The 27259-nt window shown below is 35.2% G+C and overlaps 1 protein-coding gene across 3 annotated transcripts in view; it reads right to left on the bottom strand.

Moving 5' to 3' along the window:
- Positions 1-26045, bottom strand: part of LOC131154242 (uncharacterized) — a 38629-nt gene extending 12584 nt beyond the window's left edge. The window contains exons 1-13 of one of the 3 annotated variants that reach the window (XM_058106892.1): positions 25805-26045; positions 25635-25712; positions 25313-25537; positions 24885-25019; positions 24572-24801; positions 23832-24023; positions 23442-23534; positions 23220-23258; positions 16786-16875; positions 16593-16695; positions 16334-16414; positions 11558-11634; positions 11127-11207 (exon numbers count right to left, since the gene is read on the bottom strand). In XM_058106892.1, coding sequence (XP_057962875.1) covers positions 11127-11207; positions 11558-11634; positions 16334-16414; positions 16593-16695; positions 16786-16875; positions 23220-23258; positions 23442-23534; positions 23832-24023; positions 24572-24801; positions 24885-24927 — 1029 coding nt within the window. In that variant the 5' untranslated portion in view covers positions 24928-25019; positions 25313-25537; positions 25635-25712; positions 25805-26045. Of the gene's footprint in view, positions 1-11126; positions 11208-11557; positions 11635-16333; positions 16415-16592; positions 16696-16785; positions 16876-23219; positions 23259-23441; positions 23535-23831; positions 24024-24571; positions 24802-24884; positions 25105-25312; positions 25538-25634; positions 25713-25804 lie in introns of all 3 variants that reach the window. The other 2 variants (XM_058106891.1, XM_058106890.1) reach the window with 2 other exon arrangements.
- Positions 26046-27259: the final 1214 nt, after the last annotated feature.

Here is a 27259-nt window from a genome sequence, read left to right as displayed (position 1 = left end):
GAAATTGATAAATTAGGATTTAAACTTTGGTACACTAGAAAAAAAAAAAGCATAAGAATGGAGTAGGAATTATTATAGACAAAAACTTAAAGATAGTGTTGTTGATATAAATAGAGTAGGGGATAGAATTATAAAAATCAAGATGGTATTAGGACAAAAGATAATAAATATCATTAGTGCTTATGCTCCTCAAGTCGGCTTAGCAAAAAATCTTAAGAGACAATTTTGGGAAGATACGGATAGTATTATACAAGGCATACCTGGAAGAGACAAAATATTTATAGGAGGAGATCTGAATGGACAAGTTGTAAGGGATAATAAAAATTTTGAGATGATACATAGAGGACATGGATATAAAGACAAAAATGAGTCTGGGGAGATGATCTTAGGCTTTGCTATGTCATATGATTTTAGTATAATGAATACTTGCTTTAAGAAGAGAGAAGAATACTTAATAACCTTTAAAAGTGGACAAAATATAAGTCAAATAGATTTTTTTTTAACTTGGAGGGTAGATCGTTTATCATGCAAGGATTGTAAAGTTATTCCAAGTGAAAGTCTAACCACACAGCATAGAGTCTTAGTATTAGATATATGTATTAAAAAATGGGAAAAAAATGATAAAATAAACTAGTATAAGAGAACTAGGTGGTGGAACTTAAAAGGAGAAAATATAATAAAATTTAAAGATAAAATGATCAAAGATGGGAATTGGACTATAGCGGATGGAATAGATACAAATACTCTTTGGAGTAAATTAGCTAGCTCATTAAAAAGATAGCAAAAAAGATTTTAGATGAATCAAAAGGAAGATTCTCAAATAGCAAAGAAAGTTGGTAGTCAGATAAAGATATACAAAAAGCCATAAAGACAAAATGAATTTGGTATAAAATGTGGCAAAAATGTAGAAACAGAGATAACTTTGAAAAGTATAAGGAGGCAAGAAAAGATGCAAAAAAATGCCATTAGTGAAACTAAATACAGATCATTTAATAGTTTGTATGATAGATTAGATACAAAAGAAAGGGAAAGAGATATATTTAAACTTGCTAAAGCTAGAGAAAGGAAGAGTAGGGACTTAGGAAATATAAAACGTATAAAAAGTGAGGATGATATTGTCTTTATTAAGGACGAAGACATTATAGAAAGATGTTGAAGTTACTTTAGTAAGTTGTTTAATGAAAACCAAATAGAAGGCTTAAACTTAGAATTGTCAAATGAGGAAAAGACTAAAAACGTGAGATTTATTCGCAATAATTAGAGTTAATGAAGTTAAGTTTGCACTAAAAAAGATGAAAAATGGGAAAGCTATGGGACCAAATAACATCCCAATTGAAATTTGGAAATGCTTAGGTGATAACAGAATTATATGGTTAAACAATTTATTTAATACAATTATAAAAACTAAGAAAATGCCAGATGAATGGAGGAAAAGCACTTTAATACCTATATACAAAAATAAAGGAGTAATTCAAAGGTGTAATAACTATTGTGGAATTAAACTTATGAGTCATACGATGAAACTATGGGAAAAGGTAGTTGAACAAAGATTAGGGTTAGAAACGAAAGTCTCAAAAACTTATTTTGATTTTATATCTGGGAGATCTACCACAGAAGCTATATATCTTTTAAGAAGATTAATGGAAAAGTTTAGGGAAAAGAAGAAGGACTTGCATATAATATTTATTGACCTTGAGAAAGCAAATGATAGGATACCTAGGGAAGTTTTATGGTGGTTTTTAGACAAAAAAAGGTGTATGTAGTAGGTATACTGATGCCATTAAAGATATGTACGATGGAGTAATGACTAGTGTACGGACTATAGATGGAGAAACTAGAGAATTTCCAATCACCATAGGTGTACATCAAGGATCTTCTTTGAGTCTTTATCTTTTTGCTTTAGTGATGGATCAATTGACTAAGAGTATTCAAAAAGAAGTTCCCTGGTGTATGTTGTTTGCAAATGATATTGTATTAATTGATGAAACTAGGGACGGAGTAGAGGCTGAATTAGAATTATGGAGAGAAGCTTAGAAATCTGAAGCCTTTAGGATAAGTAGAAACGAGACAAAATATATGAAATGTAATTTTAGTGATGATAGGAGGAATATTAAAGACAAAGTTAAACTTGATGATGAAGAAATAAATAGCACTTATAAATTTCGATACCTTGGATAAATTATGCAAGCTGAAAGAGAAATTGAAGATGATGTAATACATAGAGTTAAAGCAAGTTGGGTAAAATGGAAAAGTGTTTCAAGTGTGCTCTGTGATCGTAGAATACCCTTAAAATTGAAAGGGAAGTTTTATAGGACAGCTATAAGACTAGCTATGTTATATGGATCAAAATGTTGGGTGACGAAGAAACATAATATTCAAAAAGTAAAAGTTACCGAGATGAGAATGCTTAGATGGATGTGTGGTATAACATTGAAAGATAAATTAAAAAATGAACATATTCGCAGTAAGTTAGGTGTAGCTCCTGTAGAGGATAAGATAAGGGAGGGACGACTCAGATAGTATGGACACTTGCAACGTAAGCCGCATAGTGCACCAGTAAGGAAGAACGAGTTAGTTACTGTTGGGGGCAGTAGAAAGGGTGGGGATAGACCTAAAATAACTTGGAAGGAGATAGTGAGTAAGAATTTAATATCCCTGAATCTGTCAAAAGAAATGGTCCATGATCGCATAAATTGGTAGAAAAAGATTCATATAGCCGACCCCACCTAGTGGGACTTAAGGCTTGATTTTGTTGTCGTTGTTGTTGTTATTGCTACACTTGAGAAAAAGAATGAAAAACTTTCAAAAGAAGTAGAGGACTTGAAATTACAAGCCACTTGTGAAAATGAGAAAGGTTTGAAGATCACTAGTCTAGAAAGTAAGATAGAAGATTAGTCCAAGATAATCTATAACTTCACAAGAGAAAAGGAAAATTTTGACAAACTAGTTGGGTCTCAAAAGATGTCACTAAACAAAGAAGGCATTGGATTTAATGGAATAGAAAATAGGAGGAAAAAGAATCTCTACATGGGCTATTTTGTAAGAGAATCTAAAAACTATGCAAGTACTTCCTCAAACAATGCCTACACACATACTACATGTTTCTTATGTAAGAAGAAGGGACATATAAAATTTGATTGCCCATTTAAAAGAAAGCATGTTAAAACTAAAAAGGTGTGGAAAGTCAAAGAAACTTCTAAAACTAACCTAAAAGGACCAAAGAAGGTTTGGGTACCTAAAATAATTACTTGAATCCTTTTGTAGGTATGTTTTAGGTCCACCTCTTCAAAAGACAAGTGGTAGTTGGACTGTGGATGCTTAAGGCATATGACGGGAAACAAGTCCAAATTCACATCACTAACAAAAAAGCATGGTGGATACGTCACTTTTGGAACAATGCCAAAGGTAAAATTATCGACATCGGCAAAGTCGGTAAGGAACCTTCTTTAATAATTAAGAATGTCTTATTAGTTGAAGGTTTAAAACATAACCTGCTTAAGCATTAGTCAACTTAGTGATAAAAGATTTGACATAACCTTTAAAAAGGATAGATGCATAGTTGAAAATGTAGATAAACACAAAATACTCTTCATTGCAAATCGGTGTGAAAACGTGTATTGCATAAACTTTGAAAATTGAGCACCTCAAGATGTAAAATGTTTTATGACCTTACATGAATCTAGTTGGCAATGGCATAGGAGATTAGGACATGCTAGTATGGACCTCTTATCCAAGTTAGCTAAGAAGAATTTAGTTAAGGGCTTACCCAACACAAAATTCACAAAAGACAAAGTTTGTAATGTTTGCCAACTGGGGAAGCAAACCAAGACAAGCTTCAAAAAGAAGCAATTAATTTCCACTGGATCTATTTGGCCCTACTAAAACACAAAATCTAGGAGGAAAGCAATATGCATTCGTCATAGTAGATGACTACTCCAGGTTCACCTGGGTGTTATTCTTAGCCTCCAAAGATGAAGTGTGTAAAATGCTTACCAACTTGTGTAAGAAACTCCAAAATGAAAAGTGTTATAGCATTTTACACATAAGAAGCAATAGAGCTGTAGAGTTCAAATATAAAGATGTTGAAAACTTCTGTGATGAAAATGGAATTTCACACAACTTTTTAGCACCACGAACACCTCAACAAAATGGAGTTGTTAAGAGAAAGAACATATCCTTACAAGAGATGGTTAGGACTATGCTAAATGAGCATAACCTACATAAGTACTTTTGGGCTGAAGCAGTAAAAATCGCCTGTTATGTTATGAACAAAGTCTCCATTAGAGCTAAATTGAATAAAACCCCTTATGAGCTTTGGAAAGGAAAAATACCAAACATTTCATACTTCCATGTATTTGGTTGTACCAACAATACCTCAACAAAATGGAGTTGTTGAGAGAAAGAACGGATCCTTACAAGAGATGGCTAGGACTATGCTAAATGAGCATAACCCACCTAAGTATTTTTGGGCTGAAGCAGTAAATATCGCCTATTATGTTATGAACAGAGTCTCCATTAGAGCTAAATTGAATAAAACCCCTTACGAGCTTTGGAAAGGAAAAATACCAAACATTTCATACTTCCATGTATTTGGTTGTAAATGTTTTGTTCTAAATGATAAAGGGGACCTAGGAAAATTTTATGCAAAATCAAATGACGGGATTTTTCTAAGATATGCTCTGAATAGTAAAGCTTTTGGAGTGTACAACAAAAGAACAATGACGGTTGTAGAATCCATTCATGCCGCATTTGATGAAGCCAACTCATTCTCTTCTAAAACCATTGATAATGATGATCTCGAAATAAGAAAGAGGTTAGAAGACTTAGCAATTCCTGATAGCAAAGAAGAGAGCATTGAAATTAAAGAACCATTTGATAATGACTCTCTAGAACAAGTTGAATTGCCAAAAGAATGGAAATTCGTGAAGAACCACCCTAGGGACCAAATCATTGGTGAACCATCACGAGGGACGTCCACTAGATCTTCACTTAAGAACCTATGTGATCATTGTGTGTTCCTGTCACAAGAGGAACCTAAGAAGAACATAAATGATGCAATTACTGATGATTCATGGGTATTAACCATGCAAGAGGAGCTAAACCAATTTGAGAGAAACAAAGTTTGGAAGTTAGTTCCTAAACCCAATGATCATTCAGTAATAGGTACTAAATGGGTTTATAGGAATAAAAAGGATGAAAACGGCATTGTTGTCCGTAACAAGGCTAGGCTTGTAGCACAAGGTTAAAATCAAGAGCAAGGAATTGATTTTGAGGAAACCTACGCTCCAGTAGCTAGAATGGAAGCCATTCGTATGTTACTTGCCTATGCATCCCATAAAAACTTCAAACTCTATCAAATGGATGTAAAGAGTGCATTCCTAAATGATTTTATAAATGAAAAAGTATATGTAGCACAACTCCCAAGTTTGAAGACTTCCATTTTTTAAACCATGTATTCAAATTGTCAAAAGCCTTGTATGGGTTAAACCAAGCTCCTAGAGCTTGGTATGAAACATTGAGCGGCTTTCTGTTGGAAAATGGATTCTCGAGAGGAAAGATGGACAGTACTCTCTTTATCAAAACCAAGGCCAAAGATATGCTTATCATTCAAATTTATGTTGATGATATCATATTTGGTGCTACAAATGAGAATCTATGTAATTGTAAAGAGTTTGTTACATGCATGCAAGTTGAATTTGAGATGAGTATGACGAGCGAACTGACATATTTTCTTGGTCTTCAAATCAAAGAAACTAAAAATGGCACATTCATAAACCAATCTAAGTACATAAAAGACCTACTCAAGAAATTTGATATAGAAGGTGGCAAGGCATTGGGGACTCCAATGAGCACTTCTATTAATCTTGATAAGGATAAACAAGGGAAACCGATAGATGTCAAATACTACCGAGGAATGATTGGTAGTTTGCTCTACTTAACAACTAGTAGACTAGATATAATGTTCAGTATTTGTATGTGTGCTAGATTTCAAGCATCACCTAAGGAATCACATCAAATTGTTGTTAAAAGGATTTTAAGGTATTTGATTGGTACTATAGACTTAGGTTTATGGTATACAAAGGACACATCCTTTGAAATGATCAGCTACTCCGATGCGGACTATGTCGGGTGCAAAATTGACCACAAGAGTACAAGTTGTACATGTCACTTCTTAGGACGTTCTCTGGTATCTTGATTTTCCAAGAAACAGAACATTGTGGCATTATCTACCGTTGAGGCTGAATATGTTGCTGCAAGCAGTTGTTGTGCTCAAGTGTTATATATGAAGCAACAACTTAAAAGACTATAAACTAGACTATGAGTTTGTGGCTATAAAGTGTGATAATACCAGCATCGTTAATATATCTAAAAATCCAATATCTCACTCAATAACAAAGCACACCGATATAAGACATCACTTCTTTAGAGATCATGTACAAAAGGAGGACATTAGTCTTGAACTTGTGAGCATGGATGAACAATGGGCTGATATATTCACGAAACCTCTTCAAGAGGACTATTTCATATCAATAAGATGTGAATTAGGGTTACTACATGCCAGGGAAATAGTTTGAGGAGAAGTTGTTCATTAACTTGAGTGTTATGGGTGAAATTCTAAAAGGGTACAGGTTAGTCGACCAAACCCCCATTAGACCGGTCGCAGAGAGTGTCTAGAGGTTCAGGCAACTGAAAGCTTAATATGTGTCAACCGAAGACTTGGGGTGACTGAACTCCCTATTCAGGCGACCGAATGCCTATTGTGTTACGAGTTTTTAATATCCACGAAGTTTGGGCGACCGAACGTGCAATTCAGGCGACCAAACCGCGCAGATATAAAATCTAAAAATCACACAAAATCCTAACTTTTAAACACTTCAGCTACCTGAACCCTATCTCTCTCTCACCTGAAGTTGCGTCTTACCCTTTTCGAGTCTTCTACACCTCGTTTTTGCTCCAAAAACTCTTATCTAAGCCACGATCTTGTTTACTTACCTTGTATTTTTTAGTTTCTCTACACTTAAACCTCCAAAATCATGCCAAGGTCTAAGAACATTGCTCACAAGAATCCATCTTCAAGTCAGGACGACACAGAACATATTCATCGCTGGCTCTCGACTCCAGGAGCAAAGAAAATCTACAACGAACATCTTCGCTCTATAGAACCAATTTTGGGTAAGATTCTAGACATGACCTTTATGCAAGAAAACTTGCCAAATATTCTCCGAATGTTTGCTACTCTAGGTTGGGATCGTTTTATCTCTTATCATCCCAAAGGCGTGTATCCAAATTTAGTACGCCTCCTTTATGCAAACTTTGGAAGGGAAGGAACCATATACACAACCCAAATCATGAAAAAATCTGTTGCACTCACCCCACAAACAATAGCTAAGAGATTTCGAATTCAATATGGGAATTTTGAATGTCCAAACTCAAGACAAACTAGGTTAATGGAACAAGGGTTTACCCCCCAAGCATTTTTGCCTCTTATCTTGACAAAACCACCAATTCAGTTTGGTCATCCGCCTTTGTATAGGCAGTTAACTCTTGAGGCCAAGATCATTCACTTGATTATAACATGTAACATTCTACCTAGGAGTGGGTCAAGAGACCATATTTCCTATTTTGACTGTTTTGTTATGTGGTGGATATATACAGGGAAGCGTCTTGATCTTCCAACTCTTATACTAAAAGAGATGATCACTAAGGAAGAGACTAGATGAGTCATTCTCCCTTATGGAGGGGCTCTAAATCTCATCTTTGAGTATCTTGGTCTAGCTCATTCCTCAACACTTTTTATCAAACGGAAAAACTCCCATAAATTCTCAATAACCACCATAAAACTAATGGGATATGAGCATGCTGGTGTACTTGGTTGGATCCCCAAACATCGACCACCTCCGAGAGATAATTTAAATGTACAAATGGTGGAGGGGCATGAACATGAACATTGGGATGATTCACACCATGCGCAGTCATCTGCTCCAGCTAGTACAACCGCTGTTCCTGATAACGCCACCATCCTAGATACTCTTCAGGATTTTCGCCGGCATATGGAATATCGACTTGATGGTATGCAGCGAGATTTCCATTCAAATTTTCGGTCAATCAATCAGCGCCTCGCTACAATTGCAAGTCACACGGATATTGCTACCACATCCAGAGGGAAAGCACCCATGGAGGAAAGCTCGAGCGAAGAAGAGGATGATGAGGATGATGGGGATGAGAGTTCTTCAGGTGGTGATGATATAGATGAGGATTAGATGAGAGTTTTTTGTCAAATTATGAGAGATTTTTTATCCTTGTATCTGGTTGTATCTTGTTGGTACTTGATTTGTATATTTATTTGGAAAACAGCTTTCTGATGGTTACTTGTTTTGTTTTCTAACTCTACTAAAAACAGCCTTTTATGTATATGATGTTGATATATATATGTTCTATTGGCAACTCTTATGAATTCTACCCTGAATATGACAACTGAGTATGTATGTTGCACTGCTAAATGTTGATTGTGACCTTCTGCTGATGGTCCTGTCTTTGTGAGCTGCATGTTGACCATTGGTTTTTGTTGTCTATTTGCAAGATTGTGATATACTGATTATTCTTTGGTGATATTCATTTTGTTGATGTTCAAAGGAGGAGAATAAGCAAAATGAATGTTATTTGAATGAATGTTATTTGAATGTGAATGTTATTCTTGTATTTGTATTGTCTAATTATTTTCCCAAGGGGGAGAACTTGTATGGGGGAGAATAACTTGTATATGCATTTTCCAAAGGGGAGAAGACACAATAATATTTTTTTATTATAAAATATCTTTTGAGTAGTATGTCAAAGGAACAATTTTGAAAAGGAGATAATTCAATCATAATTGAGCTTGAACAAACATGTCTACATTGAATATTTTTTATGTTTTATGCTTATTGTGAGGGAGAGCCTTATCAAGGCTCATTTTGCTCCTTATTTGTTATCATTAAAAAGGGGGAGATTGTTGGCCTAACAAGGCTTAATTTCATTTTGATAATGACAAACTAAGAAATCTAATTGTGCTTTCAAGTGTATTTACAGGCATTATATCTTACAAACACATTAAATCATACTTAAGTTTAAAACCCATGAAGAAAACAAGCAAAATGAAGAATGACTAAAGCTTGGATGAAGATCAAGCTTCAAGACATGAAGATTTGGATTTTAGTTCATGTGTAATGTAATATAAGTCTTATGTAAGTACTTCTCAAATTTTTATTTGATTATGAAGCTCTAAGGATTAATGATTGGACTTAGAGACTTGTTTTTAAAAAAAAAACTTGAAAAATATTTTTTCAAAGTCCAAATATCTTTTCAAAAGAATACATATGAGTTTTGGAATCAAAAATAAAAAGAACACTGGATTTCAGTGTCTTCGGGCGACCGAGGCTCATGCTCAGTCGACCAAATGCATGAATCTGAACAACCTGGTATGGCATCAGTGAGTTCGGACGACCGACCTTATGGTTCAGTCAACTGAATGGGTACTGCTATTGTTAATGCCCATACAAGGTTAGTTCGGGCGACCGAACTTAAAGTTCAGTCAACCGAAAGGCTACTGCCTGTTTTGAAATTCAGGATTTTAATTAGTTCAGGCAACCGAAGTCCTAGTTCAATCGACCGAAGTGCGCGATATATCTTTGCAAACAGCACAATTTCTTTCCGTTTTCAAAATATATTGTTTCCAAAACTTGGGCAAACAGTAAGATTTCAAACTTAGCTGTATAAGGCTAACCCTGATCGTATAGGGCAACCCAATCGCTTGAAAACTCATTGATTTCATTCTTGAAACACTGCTGTGCTTTGTTCTTCTTTTCTAAACTGATTTTCTGGTTTTTGTACTTCAAGTTCATATTTTTTCAATCCAGAAAACCTAGCAATCTCTTGAGCTTTGTAGCATATTATTTTTGAGAGTATCCTAGTGATTTTAACTTGTACAAATTTGCTCTTTGTGAGAGTTTCATTATCGTACGAAAATCTGCTGCTGATTTACTTGTAAAAGAACGATTCGGGTGTGAATCGGTGACAAGCAGGAGGGTGTTCTTGCTTGAGAAGTGCTCCACCTATTGAACAGAGAGAGGTGCTCCACCTACTGAACGGAGAGAGATAGTAAAATCCAAACAGCAGGTTGCTTGAGGCAAGGACATAGGCACGTTGCCGAACCTTGTAAAAAATCTCGGTGTCATTCTTTGCCTTATCTCTTTATTTTCTCGCACTTATATATTAATATTTATCTGCTGTGAATGAGTTATTTTGATTTGGGAATGGTATGAATGTTTAATTTGATTTGTGGTTGTCTTAATGATTTAAATACCTATTGTGATCAACCTCGGCTGTAGCTACAAATTCAAACCCGATTTAATCTGCTGGGATTTCTTGGTATTGATTGATTAATTATTCAATTACTAGCATAAATATTGGTATTGGTTGAACATATTGTTATCAACATTAATCTGCTGAAGATATTGCAAACCTTGTGATTTGATTTCATATTTAGTATTGTTGATTGGTATAGTTGTTCACTGAATAGATCTATGTGGTGATTAAAATATTGAGAGCACGTTTTAAACAAAGTTTAAAATTAATTAAGTTTCTGCACAGAGAATTTTAAAAATACCCCATTCAACCCCCCTCTTGGGATTACACCATTACTTTCATGAAGATGTAAAGAAAAATTTATAAAATAAAATTCCAAAAAGCCCATGAATTTACCAGCTAACTAACAGTAAGGGCTTTCTATCATTAAGTAGTACGCGGCTTCCTATATTTTAAAAAACACAGGGGTGTCATTTTCAGAAACCTAAGTGATGATGGATTTTACCCTTAGATAACTTAGGTTGGAACTTGGTTCAAAGCACTTTTCTTGCCCTAGTGACAGCCTACTAGACTTGCCGGAGAATGTCATTTATAGCCCATTTCAAGTTAGAATATCACTTGATAAGATCTTAATTAGGAGCCCTCATAACACCAGGATGCCACTATAATTCCAAAATGTACTACTAAAGAACCTCAAGTTCTCCATACCACAAGCCCATCTAAACATTTGCACTAACGAGTAGAAATGTAGAATACCAACTTATTCCAGTAGAAAGTTGCAATACCTTGACTAAGTCCACTGGACCAAGCTTCACACATTCCCCTTCAACATCCATTTCCAATTCTGAGCGTAGATTCAAATCAGACTGCAATTAATAGAAGAATATCAACTTAAAACACCATAATACAACTACAAGTCCTACATGTAAAAGTAGCACTAATAAACCATGAATTTACAATAATCTATTCCATTATAGAAATTGACATAAACAGCCACAAACGGTATTTTAAATTTTTTTACTAGCATTGACAATGCCAACTAACAAGGCAGAATGCAACCATTATGAATCAATCACAAAATTTTGATATTAAAAACATTGGGAAAACAAAAAAAAAAAAAAATTGAGTAAAACTTCTCCAAGGCCTAGTTTGTAAATAATAGCATTCTTTATTTATGGGAGAAAACAGAAAAGAAAAGTCAGCTAAGAAATATTACTCTCATTTCATCAGGGGTAAACATATTTCGAAGAATAACTGTAGCTGGAATCAAAACTTTTGCATCATCAAGGCCACCTGAACATTAGAGGTACAATGTATATCAGGGAGAAATACATCAAGAAAGTAGTATTAGATGACAAAATTGGAGATTCAGGAATCTCACACGCACATGCACAGATACCTTGGATCAACATGATCACAAAATATACAAAAATTACACTGCTACAACAGACTAGCATCAGACGGCAAAATTTTAGATTTCAGGAACCACCACACACAAAGATTTGTAGATACTTCGGAGAAATACAAGTAATATATTTGAGTATTCAAATATGCAGATTACACTGATAAAGGGGCTAAACTAGAAATCAATGTCCAAACACGTGTTGATTTTGTATCTGCTTCAAAAAAGCTCCTTTAACACTCGGGCAAAAAAATGGACTTAGGTTTTACCAAGATTGGTTCTTATAAGGATCTTGTTAATTATTAAAATATGGAAGTCTACTGCTTGAAGAGATTCAACAAGAAATCATCTTGGTCTTGTTTTTTTCCTGATTTGACAAACTTACACTAACAACTAGGCAAAAAAAAATGGAAGGCTAAAATGGACCTAGCCTTCTTCACCAATGTAATTTCTCACAAGGGACCATGAACTAAAGGATTGAGTCGCTTGACTACCAGACATGGGCATTTCATGCACAAAATCTGAAGGTCAGACCAAACCCAAACATCTTCAACAGAACCTGTGAGGGGACCATTGTCGAGGAATGCCTTCACCCTTGAATTTTCTGTTTTTAAATTATCAGTAAAGAAGGATTCAATTCTAAATGAGCACCAATGAAATGCCAACCCATATACAGAAAGTCATTTACAACACACGAAATCAATCAGATCCTCTACAATATTGCTTCTGTATTTTGCTTCTGTCAGTCCTGTACTAGTAACATAAACGGTTCAGATGCCAGCTACAAACATCCTATTAATTAGCTCTGCACCCTCAGAAGCTCTCTTTTTTCTTTCCTTCTACACATTCCAAAAAATAAAGAAATCAGATTGATTGCCTTTTTCTTTTCTTTGTCCATAGTTGCTTAAAACTGACTCAGCCGAAACGCTTCATGGCACCAATCATGCTAAAAGCCATCTCCCACAACTTCCTAGTCCACCTGCAGTGAAGGAATTGGTTCCGTGCATTCTCCAGGTCCTCCTTACACAGATAACATCTAGTTTCCAGATTCCATTCAATTTTCTGCAAGTTCTCAGAAGACAGAAGTTATAAAACTCTTCCCCAGGTTACATATTGGGTCAGGACAGAAAACCTTGCTTAGGCTGATGGTTTTCCAAATCATCTCACACAGAAAAGTGGCTATCTCCCATCTATCTCAGGAAAGAAAAGATCTTGTAATAAGATTTAACAACAAACTTGCCTCCGCTCTCCAGAATCTGCTTTATTTTTATCTTCCTCTTGAGCTCAAAACCATAGCCAAAATAGCCATAAAGGAAATAATTTTTTTATAAAAGCTCCAGATCCCAATTTTGCATCAACCCCCACCCCCCAATGTAACAACCCAAATAATCCCAATATCCACTATAATAAACGAGCATAATATAACCTCTTTATCCAATTCCACCAAATACAATCAGGAAGATAGAATGCATTAGTAGTCTCCCACTATCTTTTCAGAATTTAATGCGTCTCCATTTCCAACAACAAATTCTGTTTGGATGAACACCTCTTCCTGCCCCCTTCTTATCCATTTCCACACCCCTAGGCCACACAGTTCTCTACTTTCTCTAGTTCCCCCACCACCCACCCATTTACATCAAGGATGTACTTGATTTCAATGATTGCCCTCCATGAACTCCCCTTTTCCCCCAGACAGCACCAAGCACATTTTCAAAAAGAAATATTCTTTAAAAACATTGTAAGATCCTAGCTACCAAGCAAGGTCTGGGAAATAGAGACATGAAGTAAACTTTGGATAAGGTGCTTTTTGTAAGTGTTAGCCACCTCCCTTTGACAAAACTAGCTTTTCAGACCTGCTAAGGGATCATTGGAACCACTTATGGAGAAGTACTTTTCTGAAAAAATGCTGAATTTAATTAGTGTTGATAACAAGTGCTGAAAGTCACAACACCCATAATAAGGAATAAGATAATTTTTAAGAAATAATAATAAACGCAGGCAACAAGACTAGAACCCATATCTCCAGGCAACCCAGTTCTGATACCATGTTAGAATATCACTTCACCTAAAATCTTAAACTATTAGGTTGTGGGCCAAAAATGTATATCAGGCCTTAACAGTATTAAAAAAATGGAAGGGAAAGGGTAATATAAGCCAATGCAAGAGAACTAGGTGGTGAAACCTAAAGCAAAAATATATATAATAAAATTAAAATATAAAATGATTAAAGAGGGTGATCAAACAATAGTATAGATGCAAACACTCTTTGGAGTAGGATAGCTAGCTCTATTAAAAAGATAGCAAAAGAGATTTTAGGCAAATATAGAGGTGGATTCTTAGCTAGTAAAGAAAGTTAGAGATGGAATCAAGATGTTCAAAATGTCATTAAGGGTAAAAAGAATTTGGTCTAACATGGAAAAAATATAAAAACATAAAAGACTTTGAGAGGTAGGCAAGGAAAAAAAATGCAAAAAAGGCAGTTAGTGAAGCTAATAAAGAGCAAATAATAATTTTATACTTAATTAGATACAAGAGAAGGGGAAAGAGACATATTTAAACTTGCTAGAGCTAGAGAAAGAAAGAGGAAGGATTTAGGTAATGTAAAACGAATAAAAAATGAGGATGATAGTGTCTTGGATAAAGAAGAAAAAATAAAAGAAAGATGATGAAGTTACTTCAGTAAACTATTCAATGAAAACCAAGTAGAAGGCTTAAACTTAGAATTAACAAATGAGGAAAAAGCTAAAAATTTGAGATTTATCCACAAAATTAGAGTTGACAAACTTAAGCTTGTTTAAAAAGATAATAATTGAAAAGCTATAGGACCGAATGACATCCCAATTGAAGTTTGGAAATGTCTACGGGTAATGAATTATATGGTTAACTAATTTATTTAACACAATCATAAAAGCTAAGAAATGCTAGATGAATGGAGGAAAAACATTCTAAATACCTACATACAAAAATCATGGAGATATTCAAAATTGTAGTAAATAACATGGACTTAAACTTATGAGTTATGCAATGGAATTGCAGAAAAGGATAATTGAACAAAGACTAAGATTACAAACAAGGGTCTCAAAAAAACAATTTAGCTTTATGCCTTGGAGATTGACGACAAAAGCCACATAACTTTTAAGAAGATTAATTGAAAAATTTAAGGAAAAGAAAGAGGGACTTGTATATGATAGGTTACCTAGAAAAGCTTTATGGTGGGTTTTAGAGAAAAGGGGAGTATGTGGTAGGTATGCTAATGTCATCAAGGACATGTACAATAGGGTAATGACCAGTGTTAGTACTGTAGGAGAATCTAGGGAATTTTCTATCACAATAGACGCACATCAAATATTTGCCTTGAGCCCATATCTTTTTTCATTAGTGATGATGGATGGACTTCAAAACAAGGTTCCATGGTATATGTTGTCAGCAAATGAAATTGTCTTGATTGATGAAACTTGGTGTGGAATAGAATCTAAGTTCAAATTATAGAGAGAGAAGCTTTAGAATCAAAAGGTTTCAAGATAAGTAGAAATAAGACAAAATATATGAAATGGAATTTTATTCATGGTAGGAAAAAATTTTGGAGAAAGGATTAAATGGTCAAGAAATTAATAGCACTGCTAGATTTAGATACACTGGATCTATTATGCAAGTTGAAGGAGAAATCAAAGAAGATGTGATGCATAGAGTTAAAGTGGGTAAAATGGAGAAGTTCTTCGGGTGTGTCGCATGATCATAGAATACCCCTAAAATTAAAAGGAAAGTTGTATAGGACGGCTATAAGACCAACTATGCAATGTGGATCAAGAAGTTGGGCAACCAAAAAACAACATATACAAAAAGTAGAAGTTGTCGAAATGAGAAAGCTCGGGTGGATGAGTGGCATAACATTAAAAGATAAATTAAGTAATGAACATGTTTGTAGAAAGTTAGGAATAGCATTTGAGAAAACAAGGTAAGGGCGTGGTGCATCCATGGGGTGAGTGAGCTAGTTATGATTAGTGGTAGTAGAAGGAGCAGAGGTAGACCTAAAATAACATGGAATGCTATAGTAAGAACTTAATAGTCCCTAAATAGTCAAAGGAAATTGCACAAGATCATGTAAATTAGTAAAAAATGATTCATGTGGCCGACCCTGCCTAGTCCGACTTAAGGTTTGGTTTATTGTTATTGTTGATGATGATTAGTTAGCCAATACAATCTTATCATTCTTATGTTATACCAAAGTGAATTAAGGACAGCGTATCACCCCCTAATCCAATCTTGCCAAACACGAGATAGGATTGCTATTTCTTGTTTTGGCCTATCCTACCATATTTCCTATTTTGTCCCACCTATTGAAACATTGTATATACACCAAACAAACACCCCATGATTTGGTATGAGTCACCTAAGAATCATCTTTGTACAATGTATCCCAGATTCCTTAGTAACCAAATTCCCCTTTCTAGAATTATAGAAATGATAAATATGGTTTCTAAAAGGTTTAATTACAGCAAAAGGGGAAACTTGAACATTTGACTGTAATCTTAAATATCAAATTTCTCCATATAACAACTTCAACTTTTTAAATGTGAGACGAGAACATACCCCAGCCAAGCATCTTGTTTTCAACCTTCTGAAGTTTTTTTTTCTTTCTTTTGTCTGCTTGTCTGGCAATGAATTTTTCACCTGTGAAGAATAATATAAGCTTTTCAACTCCAAATAAGAAGCTTCACACATGAAATCTTAAGAGATCTTGTATTGATGACTGGGAAAAAAAAGTGTCAATCCTAAACAGCCAGTGATAACAAATACAGCTCCTACAAACATGATCCAATGTATCTGCAAATAAAAGGCATTTTATTACCTTTCTGTTCAAACTTAGCTTGGGTTACAGACATAGGAATCTTGCCACCTGGCCGAAGAGGTGTCCCATCAAGAATTTGGATGGCCAAAGCAACAGAAGGTTCCTAATGTACAGGAAAGACTAATAAGAACACAATAACAAGGACCAGACAATGTTACATGCCACCAACAGCACCAAGCAAAAGGAACATTACCTTTAAATATGAAATGAGTGCATCTCCCTTCTTTCTTCCTGTTTCTTTGTCAACATAGATCTTCACACGAGGCTTTTTTGTTTCAGGATCCTACAAATTTCATTGATACAAAGAATTAAAAATGAAATAAAAAATTATCTGCTTGGTCAGAACATGACTCCAAAGTTTGCAGAGTACAATTGCGAAAAAATTTGAGTATGCATGCTCACACACAATGAAGATAATATGCCTTCATGTGCGACGTGCAAGCACACTCCCTCACCCACAAACACACAAATATGTACCCATTTGTAATTATCATACGTGCCACTATACAAGGAAGAACTAAGCCTTAGTTGAATACCAGCACAGCAATCATAAATACTGTAAGACATCAGCAATTTTCGTCATGACAAGGAAAAATAATTTATGTCTGAAGCCTAAAATAATAGAGATAATCCAGTAAAACTGAACAAGCAAGAAAATTTGACACTGCCTATGAAATTGTTTAAGAATTGGGTAAAATGGAAGACCTAACCAAAATAACAGGTATCTCCCTTTATGTATAACATATATGTCAAGTGCATAACAATGACCATAATACCCTCAGTAATTCAGGCTAACTGACATAGCAATAGCACATGCTAATAATGCTAAATGACCAAAATAAGATAAATAACATGTCCCCCCCCGCCCTCGTATTCGAGCATAGAGATCATACGCTCCTAGCTTGTTACAAATGAATTTAACACAAACACCCCTAAGGATTTAGTAAATAAGTCAGCAAGTTGGAATTCAAACTTCACATGAGTAGTTGTAATGAGCTTTTTGTGCAAGTTTCTCCCAAACAAAGTGACAAACAACTTCAATGTACTTTGTCCCCTCATGGACAACTAGGTTAGAGGCAATATGAATGGCAGCTCAATTATCACACATCAGCTCCACTTTGAATGTGGAAAACCAAGGTCTTCCAACATTTTTCTTTAACCAGACAAGTCCACAGATAATGTGAGCCATGGTCGGTGGCCCTATACACTGACTCAACACTTGACCTGGCCATGACAGTCCATTTCTTAATTCATGCTCTTCCAAGAAACCAATTACAACCAAAAACAAACACAAGACCTGGTTGTGGATCTTCGGAAGGAAACCTAGCCCAATCTACATCTGTATACCCCAGAATATAAGTGTAATCTCCCTAGTCGCCTTCCCCAACTGCACCTTTAAGGTGTCTCAAGATGCGAATTACTGCATCCTAGTGAATTGTTTTCAGAGAATCAAGAAACCAGCTCATAACACTTATTGCAAAAGATATATCTGGTCAAGCATGAGATAGTGCAACTTTCCAGCAAGTCTCCAATACCATCATCTGCGGTCAGCAAACAAATCACCCAAACTTCTTGTTAGAATCCATGAGTGCATCAATTAGTTTGGATCCCAACATTCCAGCCTCATCTAAAAACGTACCTGACTCAACAAGATCTAGATACTTCTATATTTGCATTCTTAAATAGAAGCAAGCAATGTAGAGGCAAGCAACACGTGGCTAAGGAGATGAACAAACAAGAAAAGTTTCGCAACTGGGGAGAACAAGTCTGAACAATCAAAACAGTACACCTGAGTATATCCCTTAAACAAGGTCTGCGCCTTCAAATAGGCCATAGAATCTTCAGGATTGACTTTCTTGGCATATCCCACAACAACCAACCACAGATTACATGCATAAAAAACTAAACTATATGCTGTTCAAGGAAAGGAATTAAGAAAAACTAATAAAAACCTGAACTTTTCACATTTATCAACAATAGACAAAAATATTTCATAAAAAGGGCAGCCCGGTGAACAAAGCTCCCACGTATGCGGGTTCCAGGGAAGGGGCGGACCACAATGGATCTATAGTATGCAGCCTTACCTTGCATTTTTGCAAGAGGTTGTTTTCACGCCTCGAACCCATGACCTCCAGGTCACACGGCGACAACCTTACCGTTGCGCCTGAGCTCCCCTTCAGAAAAACATATTTAAAAAAGTGATGGTTTATATCTTAACAACACCACAAAAATACCACCTTAGCCAACCATTGTTCTTTCCCTTATTCTCAATGACAAACATTGCAGTCCTCCTAAGTGAAGAATTTTGTGAGGCAACAGAGCTGTTTTCTCCTATATTCAGCACAGAGTTGAAGCAAAGAAGAAATGGAAGGCAATTGTGAGAAAAAGCAATAAATAAAGGTTATTTTGGAGGGCTTGACCAAATCGAGTCTGACTACATTCGATGAGTTCAGCATTGTGTGAATTGATAGATTCATTAGATTACAGGGGGCAAACCAAAAGATTTGTCAACAATTCCATTGTTTTCTAAATCTCTAGTAAGATAGATTCAAATCAATTTAGTGTGGAACTAATTTTGAGTCATAAGATTCAAACAACTATGGCTTTAGGCTTCAAAAACAAATTTAGGAAGAACAACAAATGGAGTACTAACAAAACAGTAATATAAGAGTGACAAAAAATCATAGCAAAACTATGTTAGAGATTAGATGTTGTGTCCAGGTGTGTTTACATTTTCAGACAACAATGCGAAGATCAACATCTTTGGTAATGGGGTTATTAGACAACAAAACCAGAGGTGTAGCCCAAGAACCTGTAGGGGACTCTCCTCCCCAAAGTTGTGGTTGTGTATTTGCTTATAAATTAGGATGATCAAGGCAACGAGAAGGACTCAAGCTAGATGAAGATGCAGGTGGATGACAAAGCAAAGATAATAAGCCAGAATTAAGAAGACCATGCAAAGTATGGGACTTGAGGTAAGAAGCACTCCAACAGTCCAACGACTCAGAATAGTACGGTATAGAACCAAAGAAAGTAACATTTAGATATAAAAAAAATGCAAAGGATTATAACAGCATTATCCCTTTTGAGTACATGAGTAGTCCAAGAGGATACATTAGCACTGGCATCCAACTTGCACCCCAAGGTTAACTCATGTACAAAGGACAAACACCCAAACATACAATGAGGAAAAGAGAACAAAGGAGCATTCGGGAAGGGAACAGGTAAGGAATTTTATCACCAAATACAAAGTATGGCATTCTATTGATAAGAGAGCATGGCCATGAGCATGACAATACTCCAAATCATTTTAATAACATGCATTTACTAAAGTAAGGTATGATGGCTTCAAGAATATTCTCTATTTTCCTCTTTGTAACCCCATTTTGTTACTGTTAGATTATCACTTTACCTAAAAGCTTAAGTTGTTAGATTGTGGGCCAATAATGTATATCAAGCTTTAACACTCCCCCACACCTACAACCTGATAGCACGTGAAGAGATAAACACACGATAAATAGCACCCATGATAGGGAATATAATAATTTTTTTAAATACCACACAGTAAATGCAGGCAACAAAACTAGAACCCAGGACCTCCTGGTAACCAGCTCTAATACCATGCTAGATTACCACTTTACCTAAAAGCTTAAGTTGTTAGGTTGTGCGCTAACAATATACATCAAGCTTCAACAGTTGCGTAATGTGGGCACAAGATTACTCATGAACAATATCATATAAGTCATATACAAAGTGAATTGGGTATTGAAGTACTCCTTAGCATCACCCCTACAAAGCATTTGAATAGGCAAATAAAATTGAGTCATTTCAAAACGAAGGGCACAAAAAACATTAAATAACTCAAAATAATCTTTTATTAAATAAATCCAAGTCATCATTGAATAATCAACAACGAAAGTAACAAAAGTTACAAAATATCAAAAACCCTAACTTTCATACAACCTAATATCAAAATGAACCAACATGAAAGGGCCCACTACCCATTTATTGACTCAGGAAGCAAATAAAACACAATGATACTTTCCACCAACTAACAAGAGTCGCATTCTAAGATTAAACACATTATTCAAAGTAGGAACCTTTTTCAACTCAGCTAATGAAGGATAAACAATAGTGAATTTGGGGTGAGTGCAGGCAATAGAAGGAGATAGCAATTTAAAGTGGTACAATCTACTAGCTTCACGTCCCACCCAAATCAACTTCCTCTTATTCAAACCCAAAAATGACAATAGAATCAAGAAAGAATATTGAACAGTTCATGGATTTAGTTATCTTGTTACTAACAAAAGATTGAAGGGACACATGACGATATACAAAACAAAAGAAAAAGAGAAAATGGGATTTACTGTCCCTATTCTCTTCATTGTAGTAGTGAACCCATCAACAAAGACAACAAGAGGTGATCTTTATGAACACTAAAGGGCAGAAAAGAATATTGGAGGGTGGAAAATAAATTAGTTATACATGTCATATGTTCAATAGTCATAGAACGAGAAATATTGAAGCAAGCTATAGTGTTACATTGTCTAAGCAAGGGATGCAATAGGAAAGAAGCTTGCTGGGATGCTTGATACATGATAACTTGCTCTCCACTTAGAGCCCGAAATGCAGAATGGGCGGCAGCTGCATTGACGATGCATGGAGGTTAACTACGAAGATCACCACATTGCTTTATGTATGTCCCAACGTTACTCCCCACTTAGAGCCCAAAAATGTACGTGTGATGGCTGCATTGGCGATGTGCGAAGGTTTACTGTGAAGATCCCAACATTGCTTTATGTATGACCACCTCGTCCACGATGAGTGCACTTGCCACGTGGCTGAGGGGAGGAGGGCCTCTATGACGTCTATCCCTTCCCTCACAACTGCTCAAACCACCCCAAAAACCAGCATTATAAAAAGAAAAGGCATAAGGTGAAGTGTTTTACTTTTACCCTTAGCAAGGTAAGGCATAAGCCTCAAGGCATTTAGGTGTAAGCCTTTTGGAACTGTATTTTTTTTAACTAGTTAAGGCTTGGTTTGTTGTTGTTGTTGTTATATTGTTGCAATTTTTTTCTACTATAAATAAATTTAATTAATCAATTAACTAATTAAAAAAATACAGTCCCAAAAGGGCTAAAATGTCTTGAAACTTACGCCTCACCTTGGGGGGATAAAAGAAAAATGCTTCACCTTACGCCTTTGGTTTTTAAAATTTACAACAATAAACAATAAATAAATAAATAACATAATTCTTAAATCCTACATAGGCCATTTTTTAGCTCACAAACTCAAATAAAACATGTCATAAACCTAAGTCATTACATTACAAAATTCACAATATTTTCGTAGTTCAAAGTTTAAACTTTTAAATAAACATTACAAAATCAAAGTCAAAGAGAGGAATAGGGGCCTATCGGACCGAGAAGAAGAGAGAGAATCATGAAGGCTTGTAACGGAGAGAGAGATTTGTGAAGACACATGGGAAGGAGGGAGAGAGAGAGAGAGAGACAATAGCCCAATACGAGGTGCAGTCTCACCAAAGAAGTATTGTTGGAGAAGATAGATGGTTGAGGAAGAGGAATTGCTTCGTCGAACATAAGGAGCACTCTCACATTAATGAAGAGGGGCATTGGTGCCCTAATTATTATTTCCTATTTAAAAGTAGGTTAGGTAATAGGTACCAAAAGGCATATGCCTTAGGTCTTGAGGCGTAAAAGCAAGCATTATTGGCTGAGCTTAATGCACAAAGCCAAAAAGCATACACCTTTGGGATTTTTGGATTTTGGAGTATGTCTTGAGGGTCTATGGCTGGAAATGCACTGCCTTGAGGATCTATGGCTGGAAATGCACTCAAACGCGTGTATCAGAAATGCATTTCAAAACACTGCCGATAACTTCTACAGCTTCTTAAAGGAAATCAAAATTACATTATATAACATATGCAGTCTTCTAAGAAACAGATGTTGAGACATTAAATGCAAGAGATGAGGAATGTGTACTTGAGGAAGCACAAAGGATACAAGGATAAACATCAGCAAAGCATAGCAACCTGCACTACCAAGGATATGAAGCCGAACTGCCTCAAACTAGAATTTCAAATTTGCTAGGACCCAAAAAGCCATATCATCTGCTTCCGTTTATAATGTATTTCACGTACATTACAATGACCATAATACACTAAGTCATGCCTACTAACATAACAATAACACATAATAATAATGCTAAATGACCAAAATAACATGTAATGATAACACTACCCAAAATATGCATTAGTTTTGAACTTATGGTACAAGCTTCCCTAGTAGTTATCTCAAAGAACTTCAATTTATAGCAATAAACAGGTACATCGTGTATTGGAAATTTAGAAACAAGGGGTAAAATATGACAAGATAATACAGGGCATGAAGAACAAAATATTGCATACATTTCACGCCACATGTATTCCAAGTTTAAGGCCTGTAAATATGTTAAAATATGTATTGTTGCATGGATGGCTTAATTCACATTTGGCTCATCAAATTATATTAAATTCAGGCACTTTAAGCTTTAACTTCAATGCCCAAATATTAGGGAAAAAGAGAGAAAAAGAGCAGAGCAGAGCAAAAAATTGAAGAAAACTCTCACCTCCCTTATAATCCCGCACTTGGAAAATACCTCCACAACCTGCAAGGTATTCACATATTAGTTTCATCCCATGAGAATTTGTAAATGGAGCAGCTAAAGGTAAAAGGATCTGGGTTCTAATTCCTTAAGCAGTACAAGCAAATGAATTTAATTATCTCCGATGTTAAAAGGCAAGAAAATAAAATAACTGCAAATTTGAGCAAGAAAATAAGCACACTTTACCTCATCAAATGTAACATCATCTGGCAGTCCAGCCACATAAACATGTGTATTAACTTTTAATTCAAACCAACTGTCAGGAGGTTTATTAGCTTCCTGGAAAAAAAATTATCAAAAATAAAAAAGTATATATTAAACAAAAAAGCTCAGCATTATATGCATGACAGTAGTGCTTCTTCCCAGCCTAGAATCCAAAGCAGAATGAAAATATTTAAAAGCATAATGGTAATTATAAGATAATGATAACTTCAAACTTATGAAAAATAATATTTTAATAATAATAACCAAAACAGAATGTTAATTAAAAGGCAACTTGTCTGTCTAGATTAAATATATGAAGTACAAAACGCAAAAGCAAATAAGGAAGACAAAAAAAAAACCAAGGAGGCAAACCTTCTTTTCAGCCAGCTTCTCAGGTATTTTTCTCTTGGCATTCTGTTTTGTTTCCACCACCTCACTAGTGGTACCATTGACTTCTTCTGTTACAGCGGTATCATCAGCCTGTGTAGTTGGAAAGACCTCCTCCTCTTGCAAGAAAATCATCTCTTCTAATCCATATTGTTCATTTTCCGTGATTACGTTACCCTACAATTAAAAACTCATGAATGCTTCTCTCAAGTTTAACAAAATAATAACAAATTATCCCAACTGCAAATAATGAAACAGAACCACTACAAAGAAGGGATTTCCAACAACTTGAAAAACGAAAGAAGAAAGAGATGAAAAAATGAATTCCATCAAAACTAAGATGATTAGCAACAAAGATTTTTTGAAAAATAATAATAATAATAATAACTGTAACACTAGATATTAAAATTTTCAGATCTTCTTTTAATAATGTGCAAGTTTCCCAACAAAAAATAAAGATAAAAAAGAAAGCTCATGTAAAGCCGCCAAGACACTAACCACACACAACTTAAGAGGGCAAGCAAAATAAGCTTGTTCATAAAGTAAACATTAGGTTCATCAATAAATAAAGTGAAAAGATCTAAAAGGGCATAAAATAAAAAATATCCCAAGTAGCTCTTAAGTTTATGTTGCATGGTATGATGGTAAACTATTAAAGTTTCTCTAACTCAAACCACAACCAACATTCAATAGATTCACAAAGTCAGAAACCTCAAAGAACCTACCTGAGGAACCCATGCTCTAAGCTCTCTGTCCCACTTGTATGTAGTCCCATCATCGTCAGTGAATTCCTCCTCACCGTCTGGTGGTGTTAGAGGCCGATCATGATCATCTCTTCCCAAGTGACCAACAACATTTCCAGTAACAGATTCATGTTTTAACGCCTCAGCTTCTGCCTCTGCCTGTCTAACCTCCTCCTGCCACTTCTCGAACTCATCATCAATGTTGGAGGATACTGTTACAATCATCACAGAATAAGAACCACAAATATACCAAGCAATGGCATTCACATGCCAATAGTCTTAAAAATGTCTTCACCTGATGCAGAGTAACCAATTTCCCTTTGTGATATTCCACTCATTAACTCAGGTATTGATGATATTGGCTGCCATTCGCTTCTTCCTTCAGACCATGCAAGCGTACTTTCAGGGAGGTATCCACTAATGAAATGCTCTGTCCACGCGAATTAAATAAAGCTAAGTAGATGGTTCAATAGCCGGTATACCAATTGAAACCGTGCTATTGGTAACTGGTAGAACTGAAATTCAAGAAACGAAAGACAAAGGCACTAGTGAATTTGAGGACTCAAATATATTAGTAAAAATAATAATTGAAAGTGTTGCAAAGAGTAGGATGCAGAAAAAACCTGCTTCCGCTTCAGTTTAAAAAATAATAATAATAATTCAAGACATGAATATAGTTAGAAAATGTTCAATTATGTGACACGAAGTTGATTCAAAACTCACCATGCAACTCAGAAAATGCATAAGGACCAACATGTTGTTGATTTTCACCAAGAACATACCACCCCGCTTCAGCCACTGCACTGGAATTCCCATCAATGTCATTCTGCCCGCCTATAAAGCCATAAAGAACACCTCATTTTTCTTCCTTCTTCTAATATTCTTCCAAAAATGATGCAAGCATGCGCTAATCTACTTTATGTAAAAAGGGACAAAATTAAAACAACCCTGTAAAAAAAACATTCCCGACGAAGAAAATAAGCATAAACCAATTATATATCGTAAACATAGCAATATTTGCGTCTGTAAAGGGTAATATTTGCACCTTCATAATCAGAATGAACATCTTATTTCACATTCTTGCCATGGGCTGCTAGGAAAACAGACGCATACTAAAACCCTTCTGCGCAATTAAGAATTTCATTCCAAAACAAGAACTACAAAAAACCAACTCTCCCTCCATATCCAAAGATATGATAACAACGGTCGACTGACCTATAGCTTGTTCTTGGTGGCACTGATGAGAGGCTGAGGATGGATTCCCGTCGATGTTTGAATCCGACATCGTTTTGCTGCTTCTTGCTCTTTCTTCTTCTTCTTCTTCTTCTTCCTCAATGCGGAGACGGGAGAGTGGACGGGGTAGGTGTAGGGTTCCGTTGGTTTGATGAGCGAAGAGAAAAATGGTAGAAGACTGTAGAACGTCTGGGATCTGTTTGGCAGCGGTATCATTCTTTCGCTGCTTTTGGGTTTTGAAGGGGCACGCGCCTTGCCACGTGCAATGCATAAAATTTCATCATATTTACTTTTATGTTTGTGTTATGAATGGGTGAGTGTGGCATTCATAACTATCTTATCCACATTTTCATGTTCCCGTGAACTTACCGCATATGTCTACACTAATTTATATTCCTATTAACATGTCCTATATGTGCGCACTAATTCATATCCCTATGAACATGCCCCATATGTCTGCATGAACTATGTCCACATGTAAATCTACCTCATGTGTTTACATTAATAAAGTTAGTATTAGCTAATTTGTGAAGACTATAAATATCTCCTCTCACATAGCTAGTGGAGTAGAAAAAGGAAAGAGTAGGAAAAGAAGAAGAGAGAAAGAAGTAAAAATAAAAATGAGCAATATAAAAGAAACAAGGAGAGATATTTTGTACAAGATCAGATCCATATCATATTGTAATTTCTCCCGAAATAGTGAAGTTTTGATCCAATTCGCTCGTAGAGTAAGTATATTCAAACCACGTAAAATTTTTGTCTCATATTATTTAATTTTTCTATTTCTTTTTTGCATTTTTATAACACGTTATTAGTACGAGACTCTAACCAACTAAGATATTTTTAATCATATTTAATTTATGTATTTCTTGTAACTTTACTCCACAAAAATATAATATTCTCCATATAATAATATGTCTTTTAAAGTTTAAAGAGTATCAATCTCCAAAAGAGATGGTAAGATAGTTTTCCTAAAGAGATTATATATTTAAATTTTCTGTATACATACATACATATATATATATTTATTTATTTATTTAAATCTCCTGAAGAGATTGTTCTCCTAAATAGACAATATATTTAAATTTTTTCATCTACATATTTAATCTCTCGAAGAGATAGACCTCATGAAAAGACAATATATTTAAATATTTCGTCTACATATTTAAATCTTCCGAAAAGATAGTCCTTCTGAGGATGCAATATATTTAAATTTTTCGTTTACATATTTAATCTTCCAAAGAGATAGACCTCCCAAAGAGGCTATATAATCTCCATAAGAGATGGTAAATATTTACCTCTCGAAGAGGGTATATTTTTAACCTCTCGAAGAGATGTTAAATTCAACATCCTAAAAAAGTGAAACGTTTATCCTCCAAATGAGGTAGTATATATATTTAACCTCTGGAGAGCTCTTGGGATTGGGTATCGGATCAT

Source organism: Malania oleifera, chromosome 4 (genome assembly GCF_029873635.1).
Source record: "Malania oleifera isolate guangnan ecotype guangnan chromosome 4, ASM2987363v1, whole genome shotgun sequence".
Taxonomy (NCBI): Eukaryota; Viridiplantae; Streptophyta; class Magnoliopsida; order Santalales; family Ximeniaceae; genus Malania; species Malania oleifera.
This window is presented reverse-complemented; position numbering and strand designations above follow the sequence as displayed.